The following is a 22,725-nucleotide window of genomic DNA, read 5'->3' on the forward strand; positions in this document are numbered from 1 at the left end:
CACCACTACTATACTGTTCCATTGACACCACTACTATACTGTTCCATTGACACCACTGCTATACTGACAAGTTACAGAGATAGAGACACAGATCAGCATGAATGTATTCTCTGATTTGGTATGTCAATTTCAGTGTTTGTCTGGTTTGACTGGCTATTCCAACCCCTTCATCACTAGATGAATAAGATAAGACACTGAGACATATTCAAGGCTGTCTGGAACCTGACGCTGTCACTAACTTTTTCAGGGGGAAAAGAGATTTGTGTTTGAGGTTGAGGTTGAGGTTAGGAGGAAGCCAACCCACAGTATAATGGACTGTAATTCAGATCCACCCTGGGACTGGAGCCAGACCAGACACTCTAAATACTTAGCCCAGTTACAGGCCACTTAAAGGGAACACCATCATAAAACCAGAACTGTGTCCCTAGTGGCACCCTATTCCCTACATAGCGCACTACTTACTGCGTTAGCCTATGACATTGAAGCATTACTTCCTCGTGAGCTCGTGTTCCGCATTCGACCAATAAGCTTACACAACAGGTTGCCAAGTCGGCCCACGACTAAAACTGTACCATCCACTTCACAGTAGTACATGAGGGAACACACACACACACACACACACACACACACACACACACACACACACACACACACACACACACACACACACACACACACACACACACAGCACTTCAACACATAACTGAACTTTGCAATCCAAATGTGTTAATTTGTGTAAAATGGGATTGGACATGAACGTGCACAGAGTGTCACACCTTGATCTGTTTTTCTCCTGTCTTGTGCTTGTCTCCACCCCCTACCAGGTGTCTCCGAGGAGGTCTCCACCCCCTACCAGGTGTCTCCGAGGAGGTCTCCACCCCCTACCAGGTGTCTCCGAGGAGATCTCCACCCCTACAAGGTGTCTCTTAGGAGGTCTCCACCCCCTACTAGGTGTCTCCGAGGAGGTCTCCACCCCCTACCAGGTGTCTCTGAGGGAGTCTCCACCCCCTACCAGGTGTCTCCGAGGAGGTCTCCACCCCCTACCAGGTGTCTCCGAGGAGGTCTCCACCCCCCGCCAGGTGTCTCCGAGGAGGTCTCCACCCCCCGCCAGGTGTCTCCGAGGAGGTCTCCACCCCCTACCAGGTGTCTCCGAGGAGGTCTCCACCCCCACCAGGTGTCTCCGAGGAGGTCTCCACCCCCTACCAGGTGTCTCCGAGGAGGTCTCCACCCCCTACCAGGTGTCTCCAAGGAGGTCTCCACCCCCCACCAGGTGTCTCCGAGGTCTCCACCCCCTACCAGCGGTCTCCGAGGAGGTCTCCACCCCCTACCAGAGGTCTCCGAGGAGGTCTCCACCCCCTACCAGAGGTCTCCGAGGAGGTCTCCACCCCCCCTACCAGAGGTCTCCGAGGAGGTCTCCACCCCCCACCAGGTGTCTCTGAGGAGGTCTCCACCCCCCACCAGGTGTCTCTGAGGAGGTCTCCACCCCCTACCAGAGGTCTCCGAGGAAGTCTCCATTATCTCCAGTGTATTTATTGCTGCGTTTTCTGTTTATCTGTTGCCAGTTCGTCCTGTCAAGTCCTACCAGCGTGTTCCCTGTGTTTTCATGTGCTCTATTTTTTTACCCTGTGTTTTCCTGTGCTCTAGTCTTTTGTTTCTCCTAGTCTTCCCAGTTCTGACATGTCTGCCTGTCATGACCCCGATCATGCCTGTTGTCCTGTACCTGTCTGACTCTGATTTGGATTAGAACTCTTTGCCTGTCTTGAATTACCTTTCCGCTGCCCCTTGTTCTATAATAAACTCTGAGACTCGTACTATCCGTCTCTTGTGTCTGTATCTGGGTCTTAGTCTGAGCCGTGACACAGAAGCCCTTTATATTGTGGTAGGTCTCCCTTGTAAAAGAGCTATTCTGACCTCTACGGAACTTCCTGGATAAATCAAATTTCCATAAAAACTAAAGGTTGCAGGCCACTCACCTCGTAAACAGAGGAAGGTGAGGAAGTCCTCGGTCTTGGGCTTGCGTCTGGTGAGGTCGCTGAGGGGAGAGGTGGGGCTGGGGGGCAAGAGGGTCTCAGACAGCTTGATCGGTGTGGCACTGGGGGAGCTGGGCTGAGACTGGGCAAACTTCCTCTGAGCCTGCAGCCGTGGTCTGTCAAGGGAGAGAAGAGACATTTTTACATTTACATTCTATGGGCCCTGGTAGTAAACTAGTGCACTGAATAGGGTGTCATTTGGGACTCAGGTTAAGAAGAGATGAGACAGATATCAATATTACCCAATTACAAATATCCAACTGATTCATTGGGCCAATAAATGGAAGTAATTAGAATATTCCTGCCTTGATAAGCTCTCTCTCTCTCTCTTCAGTTGATAAGCTCTCTCTCTCTTCAGTTGATAAGCTCTCTCTCTCTCTCTCTTCAGTTGATAAGCTCTCTCTCTCTCTCTTCAGTTGATAAGCTCTCTCTCTCTCTTCAGGTGATAAGCTCTCTCTCTCTCTCTCTCTCTTCTGTTGATAAACTCTCTCTCTTCAGTTGATAAGCTCTCTCTCTCTCTTCAGTTGATAAGCTCTCTCTCTCTCTTCAGTTGATAAGCTCTCTCTCTCTTCAGTTGATAAACTCTCTCTCTCTCTCTCTCTTCAGTTGATAAGCTCTCTCTCTCTCTTCAGTTGATAAGCTCTCTCTCTCTCTCTTCAGGTGATAAGCTCTCTCTCTCTCTCTCTCTCTCTCTTCTGTTGATAAACTCTCTCTCTCTTCAGTTGATAAGCTCTCTCTCTCTTCAGTTGATAAGCTCTCTCTCTCTTCAGTTGATAAGCTCTCTCTCTCTCTTCAGTTGATAAGCTCTCTCTCTCTCTTCAGTTGATAAGCTCTCTCTCTCTCTCTTCAGGTGATAAGCTCTCTCTCTCTCTTCAGGTGATAAGCTCTCTCTCTCTCTCTCTCTCTCTCTCTCTCTTCTGTTGATAAACTCTCTCTCTCTTCAGTTGATAAGCTCTCTCTCTCTCTTCAGTTGATAAGCTCTCTCTCTCTCTTCAGTTGATAAGCTCTCTCTCTCTCTTCAGTTGATAAGCTCTCTCTCTCTCTCTTCAGTTGATAAGCTCTCTCTCTCTCTCTTCAGTTGATAAGCTCTCTCTCTCTCTCTTCAGTTGATAAGCTCTCTCTCTCTTCAGTTGATAAGCTCTCTCTCTCTCTCTTCTCTGTCTCTCTCTCTCTCTTCTCTGTCTCGCTCTCTCTCTCTCTCTCTTCAGTTGATAAGCTCTCTCTCTCTGTTGATAAGATATCTCTCTCTCTCTCTCAGTTGATAAGCTAAATCTCTCTCTCTTCAGTTGATAAGCTCTCTCTCTCTTCAGTTGATAATCTCGCTCTCTCTCTTCAGTTGATAAGCTCTCTCTTTCCTCAGTTGATAAGCTCTCTCTCTCTCTCTTCAGTTGATAAGCTCTCTCTCTTTCAGTTGATAAGCTATCTCTCACTCTTCAGTTGATAAGCTCTCTCCCTCTCTCTCTTCAGTTGATAAGCTCGCTCTCTCTCTTCAGTTGATAAACTCTCTCTCTTCAGTTGATAAGCTCGCTCTCTCTCTCTTCAGTTGATAAGCTCTCTCTCTCTCTCTTCAGTTGACTAACCGGTGTCTGTATGTAGCCTCACTACTTTTATAGCCTCGCTACTGTATATAGCCTGTCTTTTTACTGTTGTTTAATTTCTTTACTTACCTATTGTTCACCTAATACCCTTTTTGCAGGTTAGAGCCTGTAAGTAAACATTTCACTGTAAGGTCTACTACACCTGTTGTATTCAGCATATCACTGTAAGGTCTACTACACCTGTTGTATTCAGCATTTCACTGTAAGGTCTACTACACCTGTTGTATTCAGCATTTCACTGTAAGGTCTACTACACCTGTTGTATTCAGCATTTCACTGTGAGGTCTACTACACCTGTTGTATTCAGCATTTCACTGTAAGGTCTACTACACCTGTTGTATTCAGCATTTCACTGTAAGGTCTACTACACCTGTTGTATTCAGCATTTCACTGTAAGGTCTACTACACCTGTTGTATCCAGAGCACGTGACAAATAAACTTTGATTTGATTTGATAAGCTCTCCCTCTTTTCAGTTGATAAGCTCGCTCTCTCTCTCTTCAGTTCATAAGCTCTCTCTCTCTCTCTCTCTCTCTCTCTCTCTCTCTTCAGTTGATAAGCTCTCTCTCTTCAGTTGATAAGCTCACTCTCTCTCTCTTCAGTTGATAAGCTCTCTCTCTTCAGTTGATAAGCTCTCTCTCTCTCTCTTCAGTTGATAAGCTCTCTCTCTCTCTCTCTCTCTCTCTCTCTCTCTCTCTCTCTTCAGTTGATAAGCTCTCTCTCTCTCTCTCTCTCTCTCTCTCTCTCTCTCTCTCTCTCTCTCTCTCTCTCTCTCTCTCTCTCTCTCTCTCTCTCTCTCTCTTCAGTTGATAAGCTCTCTCTCTCTCTCTCTCTTCAGTTGATAAGCTCTCTCTCTCTCTCTCTTCAGTTGATAAGCTCTCTCTCTGTGATCTCAGCATCTCCTTCCTGACTAAATTAGGTCAATACTACCCCCAGAGCTCTGGTCAAAAGTAGTGCACTATGCAGGGAATAGGGTGCCATTTGAAACACAGACACTGTCTTTTGTTTTCAGCACCACAGAAACACAGACTGTCACAGACACTGTCTTTTGGTGGGCTTTGTTTTCAGCACCACAGAAACACAGACTGTCACAGACACTGTCTTTTGGTGGGCTTTGTTTTCAGCACCACAGAAACACAGACTGTCACAGACACTGTCTTTTGGTGGGCTTTGTTTTCAGCACCACAGAAACACAGACTGTCACAGACACTGTCTTTTGGTGGGCTTTGTTTTCAGCACCACAGAAACACAGACTGTCACAGACACTGTCTTTTGGTGGGCTTTGTTTTCAGCACCACAGAAACACAGACTGTCACAGACACTGTCTTTTGGTGGGCTTTGTTTTCAGCACCACAGAAACACAGACTGTCACAAACACTGGCTGTTCTTTTAGATGTTTTTGAATACGATAAAAACAGTTGTAAAAACATTGGTAGTTGTTTTATTAGATCTGGACTTGGCAGAGTGGAGCAACAGGACAGTTGGCTGTCACACAGCCCGGTCTGATTGGCTGCCAATAGGAGACAGCCGGTGGACAGCAGGAGGACAGTACACTACACAACGTCCCTTCTTACCAGCGCCTCCCTGGTCCAAACAGTAACACAGGGCCCAGACCACAGCAGTCCAATCCTCCTGTTCTCGTACAAACTCAGATCACAACACTATAACATATTGCTGTTCTGAGTAAAACAAGCTTTTATTTGGGGTTCTGATAGGGTAAGACTGTTGAGCTAAGCTTATGAGACATTTATAGAGAGAGCTTTATATTATTCAAAGATTAAAATATATATCATTCATGTAAGGCCAAAAATATATGGACCAATCCCAGATTGCCCCTTTAACACAGTTGAACCACATTGAAATACAGGGAGGGGTCACCTCTTTCTGACTGGATCGTCCCCGGAATACTCGCTGCTGCCATCGTTGCTTTGAGAGGAGCAGCGTGAGCACTCAGCTTTACCGTTGACTGGCAGTATCCCTGCCCCTGGTCCTGACCGGCAGCCGTGGCTGTGTGGGAAAGAGCCTGTTGGTCAGGGAGAGGCACAATCAATTACAATCAACACTAACGGACATTTCAAAGGTGCACAATCAAATTGAGTAGCTCGACCCTCAGCCATGTAACTTGTTTTTAAAAAGAGAAAGGAGTACAGTGTCAGGGGTGGGATTCAATCCCATGTCGCACACGGCCGTTCCCACTTTGTAACGATGCAAAGTTATATTCCATGACGCAAAAGCTTTATCCCAAACCATCAAGCAATCTGGCTTGGCAAGAAAACAGCCTTTTTTACATTCTCAAATGTGTTTCTGTTCATTCTAAACAGACAGATGGTGTTACTGAATGTGATTATTGTTTAATATCTTTTTATCAGTACCAATACCAATTAAACATTTCTGATGTACTTTTTAAGCACTTGTTTGCTATACTTGGCTGATGCATTTACTACTGTAATAATTCTGTCTATAGCCAGCAAACTATCCCAGTTGAACAAAACCAAAAGCCCATTTACTACTGTAATAATACTGTCTATAGCCAGCAAACTATCCCAGTTGAACAAAACCAAAAGCCCATTTACTACTGTAATAATACTGTCTATAGCCAGCAAACTATCCCAGTTGAACAAAACCAAAAGCCCATTTACTACTGTAATAATACTGTCTATAGCCAGCAAACTATCCCAGTTGAACAAAACCAAAAGCCCATTTACTACTGTAATAATACTGTCTATAGCCAGCAAACTATCCCAGTTGAACAAAACCAAAAGCCCATTTACTACTGTAATAATACTTTATATAGCCAGCAAACTATCCCAGTTGAACAAAACCAAAAGCCCATTTACTACTGTAATAATACTGTCTATAGCCAGCAAACTATCCCAGTTGAACAAAACCAAAAGCCCATTTACTACTGTAATAATACTGTCTATAGCCAGCAAACTATCACAGTTGAACAAAACCAAAAGCCCATTTACTACTGTAATAATACTGTCTATAGCCAGCAAACTATCACAGTTGAACAAAACCAAAAGCCCATTTACTACTGTAATAATACTGTCTATAGCCAGCAAACTATCCCAGTTGAACAAAACCAAAAGCCCATTTACTACTGTAATAATACTGTCTATAGCCAGCAAACTATCCCAGTTGAACAAAACCAAAAGCCCATTTACTACTGTAATAATACTGTCTATAGCCAGCAAACTATCCCAGATGAACAAAACCAAAAGCCCTGTCATTGTTCTAAGTCAAGGGTTGGCAAACGTTTTGGCTCGAGGGCCACATCGGGATTTTGAAATTCAACGGAGGGACGCATTTTTGGGGGGGGACCAATTGTTTGTTCAAATCCATTTGCGGGGGGCCTCCCAAGTCTACGGCATTACTACAGACCCGGGTTCAATCCCAGGCCGGTCGTGACTGGGAGACCCATGAGGCGGCGCATAATTGGCCCAGCATCGTCCGGGTTAGGAGAGGGTTTGGCAGGCCGAGATTTCCTTGTCCCGTCGCGCTCTATTGACTCCTGTGGCGGGCCGGACACATGCACGCTGACATGGTCGCCAGGTGTACTGTGTTTCCTCCGTCACATTGGTGCTGCTGGCTTCTGGGTTAAGCAGGCATTGTGTCAAGAAGCAGTGCGGCTTGGTTGGGTCGTGTTTCGGAGGACGCACGGCTCTCGACCTTCGCCTCTACCGGGAGTACTGTACGGGAATTGCAGCGATGGGACAAGACTGTAACTACCAAACTGGACACAACGGAATTGTGGAGAACAAAGGGGGCCAGATTGAAGTGCCCGTGGGCCGTACTTTGCACCCCCCTTGTACCTAAGTTGTTGATCGTTGTTCATCGTTGTTGAGGACATAAATACATGCAGCGAGCACAGAAACAGAAGTCGCCCGTCGGTGTTGCTGTACTTTGGTCTGCTCAAAGGACGGTGTCCCAAATGACACCCTATTCCATATTTAGTGCAAGGCCAATATGTCTCTGGTAAAAAGTAGCGCACTATATAGGGCATAGGGTGCCATTTGTCAGGGAATGGCTCGTTCCTGTACCAGAACACCAGGTACAGCTGGTTATTTGCTTGCGATCCCATTGATAATGAACTGAGGGACACTGAGCTGAATGTTAGAGCGTTTCAATGCTGTAAGATTGACAATTAGACTGATTCTGTCTGTCTGTCTGTGTGTGTGTGTGTGTGTGTGTGTGTGTGTGTGTGTGTGTGTGTGTGTGTGTGTGTGTGTGTGTGTGTGTGTGTGTGTGTGTGCGTGCGTGCGTGCGTGCGTGCGTGCGTGCGTGCGTGCGTGCGTGCGTGCGTGCGTGCGTGCGTGCGTAGGAGAGCCCATTAGAGAGAAATTAATCAGACAGGAAGTCCACAGTAAAAGCCACAGAAGGGGACATTATCCTTACATTATTAGACAGAATGTACTTTACTAACAGACAGTCACTGTAATCATGGCAGAATTATAATATTCCTAATGTCCCATTGAACTAGAGAAATAACTGAAATTAGCATGGCACTAGTGTACCACTGACAATGGGGATCTTGTACAGCTTTTGTCCAGAGGATGAATAATGTCTGCATTACGGTAGTGACTGAGATTTAGGGTTCATCAGCTTATTATGTCTGACAGTTTGTTGATTATGTTTGATATATATTTTTATTGAACTTTTATTTAACTAGGCAAGTTAGATAACAACAAATTCTTATTTACAATGACGGCCTGGTGAAAACACGGACGACGCTGTGCGCCGCCCTATGGGGGTCCCAATCACGGCCGGGTTGTAATACAGCCTGGATTCGAACCAGGGTGTCTGTAGTGACGTCTCAAATATTCCTCTATCTGTGGTGTAAAGGGGCATGCTTCTGTGGCACAGTCAATGGCGCTCTGGGCTTCAGACCAGAAGGTGGAGGGTTCAAGCTGCTCTCCTCTGTCTGTTTCATTTCATTGGTGTTACTGAACAAATGATTGGCATCAATTAAATGTCTTTATGAAGCCCTTTTTTACATCAGCAGATGTCACAAAGTGCTTATACAGAAGCCCAGTCTAAAACACCAAACAGCAAGCAATGCAGATGTAGAAGCCCAGTCTAAAACACCAAGCAATGCAGATGTAGAAGCCCAGTCTAAAACACCAAACAGCAAGCAATGCAGATGTAGAAACCCAGTCTAAAACACCAAACAGCAAGCAATGCAGATGTAGAAGCCCAGTCTAAAACACCAAACAGCAAGCAATGCAGATGTAGAAACCCAGTCTAAAACACCACACAGCAAGCAATGCAGATGTAGAAACCCAGTCTAAAACACCAAACAGCAAGCAATGCAGATGTAGAAACCCAGTCTAAAACACCAAACAGCAAGCAATGCAGATGTAGAAACCCAGTCGAAAAAAACCCAACAGCAAGCAATGCAGATGTAGAAACCCAGTCGAAAAAAACCCAACAGCAAGCAATGCAGATGTAGAAGCCCAGTCTAAAACACCAAACAGCAAGCAATGCAGATGTAGAAACCCTGTCTAAAAAACCCAACAGCAAGCAATGCAGATGTAGAAGCCCAGTCTAAAACACCACACAGCAAGCAATGCAGATGTAGAAACCCAGTCTAAAACACCAAACAGCAAGCAATGCAGATGTAGAAGCCCAGGATAAAACACCAAACAGCAAGCAATGCAGATGTAGAAACCCCAGTCTAAAACACCAACAGCAAGCAATGCAGATGTAAACACCACACAGCAAGCAATGCAGATGTAGAAACCCAGTCTAAAACACCAAACAGCAAGCAATGCAGATGTAGAAACCCAGTCTAAAACACCAAACAGCAAGCAATGCAGATGTAGAAACCCAGTCTAAAACACCAAACAGCAAGCAATGCAGATGTAGAAACCCAGTCTAAAACACCAAACAGCAAGCAATGCAGATGTAGAAACCCAGTCTAAAACACCAAACAGCAAGCAATGCAGATGTAGAAACCCAGTCTAAAACACCAAACAGCAAGCAATGCAGATGTAGAAACCCAGTCTAAAACACCAAACAGCAAGCAATGCAGATGTAGAAGCCCAGGATAAAACACCAAACAGCAAGCAATGCAGATGTAGAAACCCCGTCTAAAAAACCCAACAGCAAGCAATGCAGATGTAGAAGCCCAGTCTAAAACACCACACAGCAAGCAATGCAGATGTAGAAACCCAGTCTAAAACACCAAACAGCAAGCAATGCAGATGTAGAAACCCAGTCTAAAACACCAAACAGCAAGCAATGCAGATGTAGAAGCCCAGTCTAAAACACCACACAGCAAGCAATGCAGATGTAGAAGCCCAGTCTAAAACACCAAACAGCAAGCAATGCAGATGTAGAAACCCAGTCTAAAACACCACACAGCAAGCAATGCAGATGTAGAAACCCCGTCTAAAACACCAAACAGCAAGCAATGCAGATGTAGAAGCCCAGTCTAAAACACCACACAGCAAGCAATGCAGATGTAGAAACCCCGTCTAAAACACCAAACAGCAAGCAATGCAGATGTAGAAACCCAGTCTAAAACACCACACAGCAAGCAATGCAGATGTAGAAGCCCGGTCTTAAACACCACACAGCAAGCAATGCAGATGTAGAAGCCCGGTCTTAAACACCACACAGCAAGCAATGCAGATGTAGAAGCACGGTGGCTGGGAAAAACTCCCTAGAAAGGCAGGAACCTAGGAAGAAACCTAGAGAGGAACCAGGCTCTGAGGGGTGGCCAGTCCTCTTCTGGCTGTGCCGGGTAGAGATTAGAAACCTAGAGAGGAACCAGGCTCTGAGGGGTGGCCAGTCCTCTTCTGGCTGTGCCGGGTAGAGATTAGAAACCTAGAGAGGAACCAGGCTCTGAGGGGTGGCCAGTCCTCTTCTGACCGTACTGGGTGGAGAAGAGGACTGGTGGATGAGTGAACATGAATAGTGCACATAGGAAAGAGGGAAAAGGAGGAAGTGATTTATATAGAATCCTAATCTAATCTAGTCTAATCTAATCTAATCTGCCTTGAGAATTCATCTGAAACATTTGCACTTTTTGAGAATTCAAAAAAATATATATTTTAGATATTGGTGTGAAAATAGGATATTTTCTGTGCAGGAATGCCATGCGTTGTCTCCTAGCAGTGTTAAAGTGCAGAGAAACACGTTAAACCAAGAGATAATAATAGCCTCCTCCAAGCATAGGGAGATTCCTGCTGAGGTTCAGAAGTGGCCTGGAGTGGCACCGTGGAGAGGCTGAGCACAGCACTTCCATATCCTGACTCAAATGCCAATCAGTAACAAACATCACAAGAGAGTCTAAACAGAAAGTGAACAAAGAGAAAAAGAGGCATGCATCCCAAATGGCACACTATACCCTACATAGTGGAACTACTTTGTACCAGGGCCCCTAGGGAAAATGGCCTAAATAGGGAAAAGGGTGCCATGTGGGATGCATACAGGGAAAAGAGGAATTCCCCTCCCAACGTGTCAGTGTGGGTAAACAGCCAGAGAAGACATGTTACTGTAGAGAAGACGTGTTACTGTAGAGAAGACGTGTTACTGTAGAGAAGACGTGTTACTGCAGAGAACACTTGTTACTGCAGAGAAGACGTGTTTTCCAGAGAAGACGTGTTACTGCAGAGAAGACGTGTTACTGCAGAGAAGACGTGTTTTCCAGAGAAGACGTGTTACTGCAGAGAAGACGTGTTACTGTAGAGAAGACGTGTTACTGCAGAGAAGACGTGTTACTGCAGAGAAGACGTGTTACTGTAGAGAAGACGTGTTACTGCAGAGAAGACGTGTTTTCCAGAGAAGACGTGTTACTGCAGAGAAGACGTGTTACTGCAGAGAAGACGTGTTTTCCAGAGAAGACGTGTTACTGCAGAGAAGACGTGTTACTGTAGAGAAGACGTGTTACTGTAGAGAACACTTGTTACTGTAGAGAAGACGTGTTACTGTAGAGAAGACGTGTTACTGTAGAGAAGACCTGTTACTGCAGAGAACACTTGTTACTGTAGAGAAGACGTGTTACTGTAGAGAAGACGTGTTACTGTAGAGAAGACGTGTTACTGTAGAGAAGACGTGTTACTGTAGAGAAGACGTGTTACTGTAGAGAAGACGTGTTACTGTAGAGAAGACGTGTTACTGCAGAGAAGACGTGTTACTGTAGAGAAGACGTGTTACTGTAGAGAAGACGTGTTACTGCAGAGAAGACGTGTTACCGTAGAGAAGACGTGTTACCGTAGAGAAGACGTATTACTGTAGAGAAGACGTGTTACTGTAGAGAAGACGTGTTGCTGTAGAGAAGACGTGTTACTGTAGAGAAGACGTGTTACTGTAGAGAAGACGTGTTACTGTAGAGAAGACGTGTTACTGTAGAGAAGACGTGTTACTGTAGAGAAGACGTGTTACTGTAGAGAAGAGAAGCCAGAATGGAAGCATCTACTTGTGTACTTGTTCACTGTGTTATTCCCAGATGAGTTTTTCTGATCTTTAGAGCCTGTCTGAATAGCACCATGCTTTTCATACTGTTTGGGGCGGCAGGGTAGCCTAGTGGTTAGAGCATTGGACTAGGAAACGGAAGGTTGCAAACCCCTGAGCTGACAAGTTACAAATCTGTCGTTCTGCCCCTGAAAAGGCAGGTAACCCACTGTTCCTAGGCCGTCATTGAAAATAAGAATTTGTTCTTAACTGACTTGCCAAGTTAAATAAAGGTAAAATAAATAAAAACTGTTAGTTTGTGTCTAGGTGAGCATTCCAAACGGCACCCTGTGCCTTTTATTAGTGAACCAGGACTCTCTCTACAGGCCGTGGTCAAAAGTAGTGCACTACATAATGGGGAATAGGGTTTGAGTCTGTCTGACTCCGAATGCGTTGGTTCGAAAGGCTGAATCATTTCGCATAAAACAGGCCTTTCTCCTGCCTGCTCAGAATACTCTTTAACCAGGTTGGAAAATTATAATATTGTACTGTATGAACAGGAGGCTATTTCACAAGGAGGTATAACATGGTATTCGTGAATACCAAAATGAACCTATTCTTTCTCACTTCTTATTGTCAGAAATTCTATCCTCATGAAACCAGACTAAACACTGCGCTCACGTTTCGTTAAGTGAAACAGAATTTGATCTCACGTGTTCGGGCTGGTTTGATGAGACTAAAGAAACTAACTGTGCTGGAGAACCATTTAGTAACTCGTATGCTGTGGATGTGGGAGAAAGAGAAACGGTCCACACAATTGTCATTTCTAAGGCAATGCAGGCTATTGTTGAAGGCCCACTGACAATGGCTTCCTCCCAAACGGAACCCTATTCTCCCATAGGGCTCTGGTCAAAAGTAGTGCACTACATAGGGAATAGGGTCCCCATAGGGCCCTGGTCAAAAGTAGTGCACTACATAGGGAATAGGGTCCCCATAGGGCTCTGGTCAAAAGTAGTGCACTACATAGGGAATAGGGTGCCATTTGGGATGTAGCCATTGTGACAATAACAGCTACAGGCGAGAGACTCACCGTTGATGTTTCCTGTGCCGAGGCCATCTGTCACCTTGTTCCTCTGGGTGTTCTTAAACTCCTTCAGAGAAAGGTAGAGCACCTTCCTCACCTCTCGTTCCTCTAACCACGGGATTCCGTCACTGTCGTCCTGAGAAAGGACAGGGGACAGGCAGGGTTAGCGATGTCCGCTTATTGTAGCAAACACCACGGTCTCAGAGAGGGAAGAACATCAGAACTGTTTTCACAACTGGTATTTGTCCCAAACTGGCACCCTATTTCTTATATAGTGCACTACTTATCCCCATAGGCCCTGGTCAAAGGTAGTGCACTATATAGGGAATAGGGCGACATATTGGGCTGAAATCTTTTTCCTTCAGTGAATGGAACTGATGTCTTCTGACAGTGAGATGTGAAAAACTCACACACACACACACACACACACAAACACACACGCACAAACATGCACAAACATGCACAAACACACACACGCACAAACATGCACAAACACACAGCAGCTGGGCCAGGTAAGAGCCAACAACGTCATATAATATAATGGTTTCATTTGTTCCTTTCAAAGCAAGTCCTGCAGGCTCTAGTTTAGTCTCATGTTGATTATTGTCCATTCGCGTGGTCCAGTGCTGCTGGGAAAGACGTCGTTAAGCTGCAGCTCCAGAACAGAGCGGCACGTCTCTACACTGTAATCCGAGGAATAATATCCATACTATGCATTCAGTCTGTCTTGGTTAAGAGTTGAGGAGAGACTGAATGCATCAATTCTTATTTTTTCTAATAAACATTAATGTGTTGAAAATGACTAATTGTTTGTATAGTCAACTTATACAACTTGCACTGACACACACGTTTCAGTCCCCAAATCCATAACAAGTTCAAGAAAGCGAACAATATTATATAGAGCCATGGGGCGGCAGGGTAGCCTAGTGGTTAGAGCGTTGGACTAGTAACCGGAAGGTTGCAAGTTCAAACCCCTGAGCTGACAAGGTACAAATCTGTCGTTCTGCCCCTGAACAGGCAGTTAACCCACTGTTCCCAGGCTGTCATTGAAAATAAGAATTTGTTCTTAACTGACTTGCCTCGTTAAATAAAGGTTTAAAAAAATGATAGCATCTGTTCCATCTCATGTTGCTCAAATAAACAGCAAACCTGGTTTCTATATCCTATATATATATATCTCCTATATTATTATAGATATTCTGTGTGTATCTACTGATACGTGACATTTTAAATGTATGTAGTTCTGTCGTTGAGCTGTTGTCTGTTAATGTTCTATATGATGTCATGTTTCATGTTCTGTGTTGGACCCCAGGAAGAGTATCTGCTGCTTTCTCAACAGCTAAATGCTGATCCTAATAAAATACCAATACCTGTCACCTTGAGCTGAGCCTGTCCTACACAGTAAGTCCCTTTCGGTTGTTGGGGTGCGTCCCAAACGTCAGCCTATTCCCTATATAGTGCGCTACTTTTTTTTTTTTAAACCAAATCTCTTTGGACCTTGGTCAAAAGTAGTGCACTATGTAGGGAATAGGCTACTATTTGGAACACAACCTTGCTCCACACATCTCCTCCCTTCGGACCTTACATGTGGAAATTACCCAGAGAGCTTTTCAGGAACAAAGCATTGAAGCAATACCTTGGGTGAGATGTATAGCAGGCAGTCGGGCAGCCTCCCTGTGTGTGACTACAGAGCTGGTCTACGTCCAAAATGGCACCCTGTTCCCTATATAGGGCCACTACTGACCCATAAGGCTCTGGTCAAAAGTAGTGCACTTAAATGGTAATAGGGTGCCATTTGGGATGTCGTATCCCTCGTCTCACTTCTGGGTGTTTGTTCTATAAATCACAGGCTTTCATCTCTCAGCCTGCGTCCCAAACCACACCCAGGGCTCTGGTCAAAAAGTAGTGCACTATGTAGGGAATAGGGTGCCATTTGGGATGTACAGACTCGGACAGACACAGTTTGAAATAGTATTTGTTCAGCTGGAGAGCACCTGGCTGAAATGTCTATGACACATCAAATCAAAGAGACTGGACATAGCAGTTCAACGGGAAAACCAGGAACCAAACTGAACGTGGTTTTTCTCTCAACTAGTCAACTTTCATCTAGGTACTGACCAAGTGGAAATGAACCCAGAGCCACATGTACAGTAATGCATGAATCATATAGACTAATGTGTCCTTCAGCAGTGTGTCGGTCTTGAGACTCAAGCCCCTTCACCACAGTAGTAAGTCTGTCTATGCACCAGTCAAGGCCAGCCAGGCTATACTGTATAACATGTACAGAGAGAGAGTCATTACAAACACTTGATATGAAAATGCTGTCGAACTTGAAATCATCCGTTAGAGAGTTAGCCGCAGGGTACGTGTCAGAGAGGGTTTCCAACAGGCTGAATTGTGTTATTACAGCACCCACTGCCTGTCGGTGAACTGTAGTGGGTCGTATCCCAAATCGCACCCTATTCCCTATATAAGACTGTTGCCCAGGGACAACAGAGCTCTCTGTGTGTTATTATAGCACACACTGCCTGTCGGTGAACTGTAGTGGTCGTATCCCAAATCGCAGCCTATTCCCTATATAAGACTGTTGCCCAGGGACAACAGAGTTCTCTGACTGCCATTTGGGACGTACAGTGTTTGAACAGCATTACATTCCTCCCCCAGAAGCTGTTCCTGTGTGGATCCCCCCTCTTCCTGTTACACATGACCCACATCTCTACACACACACACACACACACACACACACACACACACACACACACACACACACACACACACACACACACACACACACACACACACACACACACACACACAGACATGCACGCACACACACACAAACAGACGTACACACACACACACACGCAGTCACACACACACACACACACACACACACACACACACACACACAAACACCGACATGCACGCAGACACACACAAACAGACGTACACACACGCAGTCGCATACACACACACACACGGACAGACGCGGCACACACACACATGCACTCACACCAAACACGGATGCACACACTCACAGGGAAAATCCCACATAGCACTGTGTCTAAAAATTCCTTTCACGTTTACTGTAGCAGTGCTGCTGCAGTGAAGGAGTCACACACACACACACACACACACACACACACACACACACACACACACACACACACACACACACACACACACACACACACACACACACACACACACACACACACACACACACACACACACACACACACACGCACACACACACGCACACACACAGCTAATAAAATGGCATCTGGCCTTTAGCCAATAGGTCAAGTCCTTCCCAACACAGTGACAATAGCAGCCTACTGAATGTCACAACAGAAATGAGTGGCTTACAGGACCATTACCAGGAGTTTCCTCAGGATTTTCTCTTATAAGAGCGATCAGATTGCATAAAAAACACAATGCAATCTTCACATGTACAGTCGTGGCCAAAAGTTTTGAGAATGACACAAACATTTATTTCCACGAAGTTTGCTTCAGTGTCTTTAGATGTTGTTGTCAGATGTTACTATGGAATACTGAAGTATAATTACAAGCATTGCATAAGTGTCAAAGGCTTTTATTGACAATTCTGGGTGTTCAATATTTGCAGTTGACCCTTCTTTTTCAAGACCTCTGCAATCCACCCTGGTATGCTGTCAATTAACTTCTGGGCCACATCCTGACTGATGGTAGCCCATTCTTGCATAATCAATGCTTGACGTTTGTCAGAATTTGTGGGTCTATGTTTGTCCACCCGCCCCTTGAGGATTGACCACAAGTTCTCAATGGGATTAAGGTCTGGGGAGTTTCCTGGCCATGGACCCAAAATATCAATGTTTTGTTCCCGAGCCACTTAGTTATCACTTTTTCCTTCTGGCAAGGGGCTCCATCATGTTGGAAAAGGCATTGTTCACCACCAAACTGTTCCTCGATGGTTGGGAGAAGTTGCTCTCGGAGGATGTGTTGGTACCATTCTTTATTCATGGCTTTGTTCTTAGGCAAAATTGTAAGTGAGCCCACTCCCTTGGCTGAGAAGCAACCCCACACATGAATGGTCTCAGGATGCTATACTGTTGGCATGACACAGGACTGATGGTAGCGCTCACCTTGTCTTCTCCGGACAAGCTTTTTTCCGAATGCCCCAAACAATCGGAAAGGGGATTCATCTGAGAAAATGACTTTACCCCAGTCCTCAGTAGTCCAATCCCTGTACCTTTTGCAGAATATCAGTCTGTCCCTGATGTTTTTCCTGGAGAGAAGTGGCTTCTTTGCTGCCCTTCTTGACACCAGGCCATCCTCCAAAAGTCTTCGCCTCACTGTGCGTGCAGCTGCACTCACACCTGCCTGCTGCCATTCCTGAGCAAGCTCTGTACTGGTGGTGCCCCGATCACGCAGCTGAATCAACTTTAGGAGACGGTCCTGGCACTTTCTTGGTCACCCTGAAGTCTTCTTCACAACAATTGAACCGCTCTCCTTGATGTTCTTGATGATCCGATAAATGGTTGATTTAGGTGCAATCTTACTGGCAGCAATATCCTTGCCTGTGAAGCCCTTTTTGTAACCACGGCTGACAGAGGAAGAACAATGATTCCAACCACCACCCTCCTTTTGAAGCTTCCAGTCTGTTATTCGAACTCAATCAGCATGGCAGAGTGATCTCCAGCCTTGTCCTCGTCAACACTCACACCTGTTTTAATGAGAGAATCACTGACATGATGTCAGCTGGTCCTTTTGTGGCAGGGCTGAAATGCAGTGGAAATGTTTCTGGGGGATTAAGTTCATTTGCATGGCAAAGAGGGACTTTGCAATTAATTGCAATTAATCTGATCACTCTTCATAACATTCTGGAGTATTTGCAAATTGCCATCATACAAACTGAGCCAGTAGACTTGTGAAAATTAATATTTGTGTCATTCTCAAAACTTTTGGCCACGACTGTACAGTGCTGTGTAGACGTGTGTTTTAGCGTCTGCTAAATGGGATACATTATACATTGTTTTCTCCCAAAGCGCTCTTACAAGAGTGAGACATCAAATCAAATCAAATTTATTTATATAGCCCTTCGTACATCAGCTGATATCTCAAAGTGCTGTACAGAAACCCAGCCTAAAACCCCAAACAGCAAGCAATGCAGGTGTAGAAGTCATGTGATCTCAACCTGGTCTCAAAGCATTTTGTATTATTCTGTACGTAAATCAGAGACACTCCATTTAGTATGATACCTTAAGTTTCGTATGGTGTGTATTCATTTGTGCATGTCCATTACATACTCGTATGATACTGAATGTTACGAATTTGGGAAATGTACAATGGTCCAAATTTTCTAAATGTATGGTATGTTACGAATTCTAGCTAGGTGGCTAACGTTTTCTAGGCTCGGGGTTAGGGTTAAGGTTAAGCTTAGGAGTTAGTTTAAAGGGTTAAGGTTAGGGGAAGGTTTAGATAAAAGGGTTAGGGTTAGGGAAAGGGTTAGCTAACATGTTAAGTAGTTGCAAAATAGTTTTTTAAAAAATGGGTAAATAGTTGCTATTTAGCTAAAATGCTAAAGTTGGCCATGATGAGATTCCAACTCGCAACCTTTGGTTTACTAGACGTTCTCGTTATATGCCCACCTAACCAACTTACTATCTTTCAGAAGAAAAATACACAAGAAAAATGACTAACCAGGGAGAACACTAAACATGATGACAGACTAATGGCCTGGTCTCCCATGGAGAGGAGCCTGGTGGTGGGATGGTGAGGAGGCTAGTGGCCTGGTGTCCCATGGAGAGGAGCCTGGTGATGGGATGGTGAGGAGGCCGGTGGCCTGGTCTCCCATGGAGAGGAGCCTGGTGGTGGGATGGTGAGGAGGCCGGTGGCCTGGTGTCCCATGGAGAGGAGCCTGGTGGTGGGATGGTGAGGAGGCTAGTGGCCTGGTCTCCCATGGAGAGGAGCCTGGTGATGGGATGGTGAGGAGGCCAGTGGCCTGGTCTCCCATGGAGAGGAGCCTGGTGGTGGGATGGTGAGGAGGCTAGTGGCCTGGTCTCCCATGGAGAGGAGCCTGGTGGTGGGATGGTGAGGAGGCCAGTGGCCTGGTCTCCCATGGAGGGGAGCCTGGTGGTGGGAGAGGAGGCCAGTGGCCTGGTGTCCCATGGAGAGGAGCCTGGTGGTGGGATGGTGAGGAGGCTAGTGGCCTGGTCTCCCATGGAGAGGAGCCTGGTGGTGGGATGGTGAGGAGGCTAGTGGCCTGGTCTCCCATGGAGAGGAGCCTGGTGGTGGGATGGTGAGGAGGCTAGTGGCCTGGTGTCCCATGGAGGGGAGCCTGGTGATGGGATGGTGAGGAGGCTAGTGGCCTGGTGTCCCATGGAGAGGAGCCTGGTGGTGGGATGGTGAGGAGGCTAGTGGCCTGGTGTCCCATGGAGAGGAGCCTGGTGGTAGGATGGTGAGGAGGCTAGTGGCCTGGTGTCCCATGGAGAGGAGCCTGGTGGTGGGATGGTGAGGAGGCTAGTGGCCTGGTGTCCCATGGAGAGGAGCCTGGTGGTGGGATGGTGAGGAGGCCGGTGGCCTGGTGTCCCATGGAGAGGAGCCTGGTGGTGGGATGGTGAGGAGGCCGGTGGCCTGGTGTCCCATGGAGAGGAGCCTGGTGGTAGGATGGTGAGGAGGCTAGTGGCCTGGTCTCCCATGGAGGGAGCCTGGTGATGGGATGGTGAGGAGGCTAGTGTCAGAGCAGTACACTGAACAGGTTGAATGTAGGGGTGCAGCAGGTCAGTAAGGTATGTGGGCGCCAGTCCATTGAGCATTTTCTAGGTATGAGCAGTCCTGTGTTGAACTGGGATCCTGTGTTGAACTGGGATCCAGTGGAGTTTGATGAGGGTGGGGGTGATGTGGTCCTTGTGCAGCTGAATGTTGAATATGTTGAAGTCTGTCCAGTGTTTGTAGAGTTTGTAGTGTCTGTAGAGAATGGCATTGCAGTAGTCCAGGCGTGAATGAGGGTTTCAGCAGTGGGGTCAACGAGAGAGCAGATGTGTGTTTTAGCGTCTGCTAAATGGGATACATGATGCGTTGTTTCTCCCAAATCACTCTTAGAAGAGTGAGACGTCAAGTCCTGTGATCCTTACATTTCTATCATTGTGTAGGTTTGTGTTTCTGTCCCAGAGCATCCTTCAGTTCACCCAGGCATGTACACTGAACCACATCAACTCCTTCAGGGAGGACCTAACTAACCCACAGCCTGTTTTATTTATCAACACTTTGCACTTGATCTCATGAAACGCCACACAGCTATAAATAACCATCACCCCTGAATCACCCCTTGAGAAGCCCACTGAAAAGTCTGCGTTCCAACTGGCACCCTATTCCTTGTGTACTGTATAGACCCTGAGCAAAAGTAGTGCACTATATAGGGAATAGGGTGCCATTTGGGACGTAGGGTGCCATTTGGGACGCACCCTTGTACGGATTGCTCAGCCGTGGACGATCCAGTAGTTTTACGTGTCATGCTTTTCAGGGTTTGACAGATGTGGGATACTGTCTGACATACCAGCTAGTTATCTGGCAGATATCATGGAGGGAAACAGTCCTGCATTTCAGGCTGTTCAACACTCTTCAACAACACTGACTAGACAGAGGCTGCATCGCCAATGGCCCCCTGTTCCTTATTTAGTGCATTACTTTTAAACAACAGTGCACTAAAAAGGAAATAGAGGGTGCCATTTGGGACTCAAGAAGTCAGGAGACTGACAGTCCCCCAGAGACTGAAGTCAAAGTGCTAAACGTGCTGCTCAGACTCTCTGTCTCTCTCTTTCTCTCTTTCTCTCTCTCCCTCTCTCTCTCTCTCTCTCTCTCTCTTTCTCTCTTCTCTCTCTCTCTCTTTCTCTCTCTCTTTCTCTCTCTCTTTCTCCCTCTTTCTCTCTCTTTCTCTCTCTCTTTTTCTCTTTCTTTCTCTTTCTCTCTCTCTTCTCCCTCTCTCTCTCTTTCTCCCTCTCTCTTTTCTCTCTCTCTCTCTTTCTCTCTCTCTCTCTTTTCTCTCTCTTTCTCCTCTCTCTCGCTCTCTTTCTCCCTCTCTCTCTCTCTTTCTCCCTCTCCTCTTTCTCCCTCTTTCTTCTCTTTCTCCCCCTCTCTCTTTCTCCTCTTTCTCTCTCTCTTTTCTTTCTCTTTCTCCCTCCCTCTCTCTCTTTCTCCCTCTCTCTCTCTTTCTCTCTCTTTCTCTCTCTTTCTCCCTCTTTCTTTTCCCCCTCTCTCTTTTCCTCCCTCTCTCTTTTCTCTCCCTCTCTCTCTTTCTCCCTCTTTCTCCCTCTTTCTCTCTCTTTCTCCCTCTTTCTCTCTCTTTCTCCCTCACTCTCTCTCTTTCTCCCTCTTTCTCTCTCTTTCTTTCTCCCTCTTTCTCTCTCTTTCTCCCTCTTTCTCTCTCTTTCTCCCTCTCTCTTTTCCCCCTCTCTCCTTTCCTCCCTCTCTCTTTTCTCTCCCTCTCTCTTTCTCTCTCTCTCTCTCTCTCTTTCTTTCCCCTCTCTCTATTTTCTTTCTCTCAATTCAATTCAATTCAATTCAAGGGGCTTTATTGGCATGTGTTAACATTGCCAAAGCAAGTGAGGTAGATAATATACAAAAGTGAAATAAACAATAAAAATTAACAGTAAACATTACACATACAGAAGTTTCAAAACAATAAAGACATTACAAATGTCATATTATACTCTCTCTCTCTCTCTCTCTCTCTCTCTGTGGGTTAGAAGATCTTAATCATCAAATACAGACAGACAGACAGACAGACAGACAGACAGACAGACAGACAGACAGACAGACAGACAGACAGACAGACAGACAGACAGTCCTTCGCCCCTGAGCCGAAGCAGAGACTGTTCATCTTTATTTTCTTTAAATGTATTTTCAAGATTTATTTAGACAGATTGTAAATTATAGGGGGCTACATTTTACATGTAGCAGACGTTCTTATCCAGAGAGAATTACAGGAGCAATTAGGGTTAAATGCCTTGCCCAAGGGCACAGACAGAGTGTTAGCTACCACTCAGCCACCACTCTACATTGTAGGTCCTGACTGATACATGATGAATAGGGAACTGTGAAGACCATGTTGTAAGGACCATAGTGAGTCCAATCCTCGTCTTTCTACTCTCTACTCCAGATTAGTTTTGGGGTCGATTCCTTCCTGTCAATATATGATCCAAATGCAATTTGTGAACTGAAAATTACTAATAATTGTCACAAAATGTGTGAATTGAATGTATTTGATGTAAATTCCCTTTCCTGGGTTAACGGAATGAGATTGAGCCCCGACCCTGTGCCAGTTTCTTTTGGCTCAGTGTATCTGCACATGTTCCTGTGGCAGCTGAAGAGTTAAGGGTGCTGCTGCTGAGCCAGAATGACAAACCTGGCCTAATTTCACCAGCCTTAACAGAGCTGGATCTTTCCAGTCCACACAGTGTGAGGCCACAGCAAACACACCGCTCAGTCAGAATCCACCGTCACACACAGACACTGTAATGTAGTTTCATGCAGAGACAGATGTGAAAGGATTTTCCCAAATTACACCCTATTCCCTATATAGTGCCATAGGGCTCTGGTCAAATGTAGTGCACTATATATATGGAATTGCAGGGT

The 22,725-nt window shown here is 45.7% G+C and overlaps 1 protein-coding gene across 1 annotated transcript in view; it reads right to left on the reverse strand.

Annotated features, from left to right (window-relative positions):
- Window positions 1-1,854: 1,854 nt before the first annotated feature.
- jarid2a (jumonji, AT rich interactive domain 2a) overlaps window positions 1,855-22,725 on the reverse strand; it is a 57,975-nt gene continuing 37,104 nt past the window's right edge. The window contains exons 2-4 of the mRNA XM_052511414.1: window positions 13,117-13,246; window positions 5,505-5,649; window positions 1,855-2,146 (exon numbers count right to left, since the gene is read on the reverse strand). Of these exons, the coding sequence (XP_052367374.1) occupies window positions 1,870-2,146; window positions 5,505-5,649; window positions 13,117-13,246 (552 nt within the window). The 3' untranslated portion in view covers window positions 1,855-1,869. The remainder of the gene's footprint in view (window positions 2,147-5,504; window positions 5,650-13,116; window positions 13,247-22,725) is intronic.

Source organism: Oncorhynchus keta, unplaced genomic scaffold (assembly GCF_023373465.1).
Source record: "Oncorhynchus keta strain PuntledgeMale-10-30-2019 unplaced genomic scaffold, Oket_V2 Un_contig_6782_pilon_pilon, whole genome shotgun sequence".
Taxonomy (NCBI): Eukaryota; Metazoa; Chordata; class Actinopteri; order Salmoniformes; family Salmonidae; genus Oncorhynchus; species Oncorhynchus keta.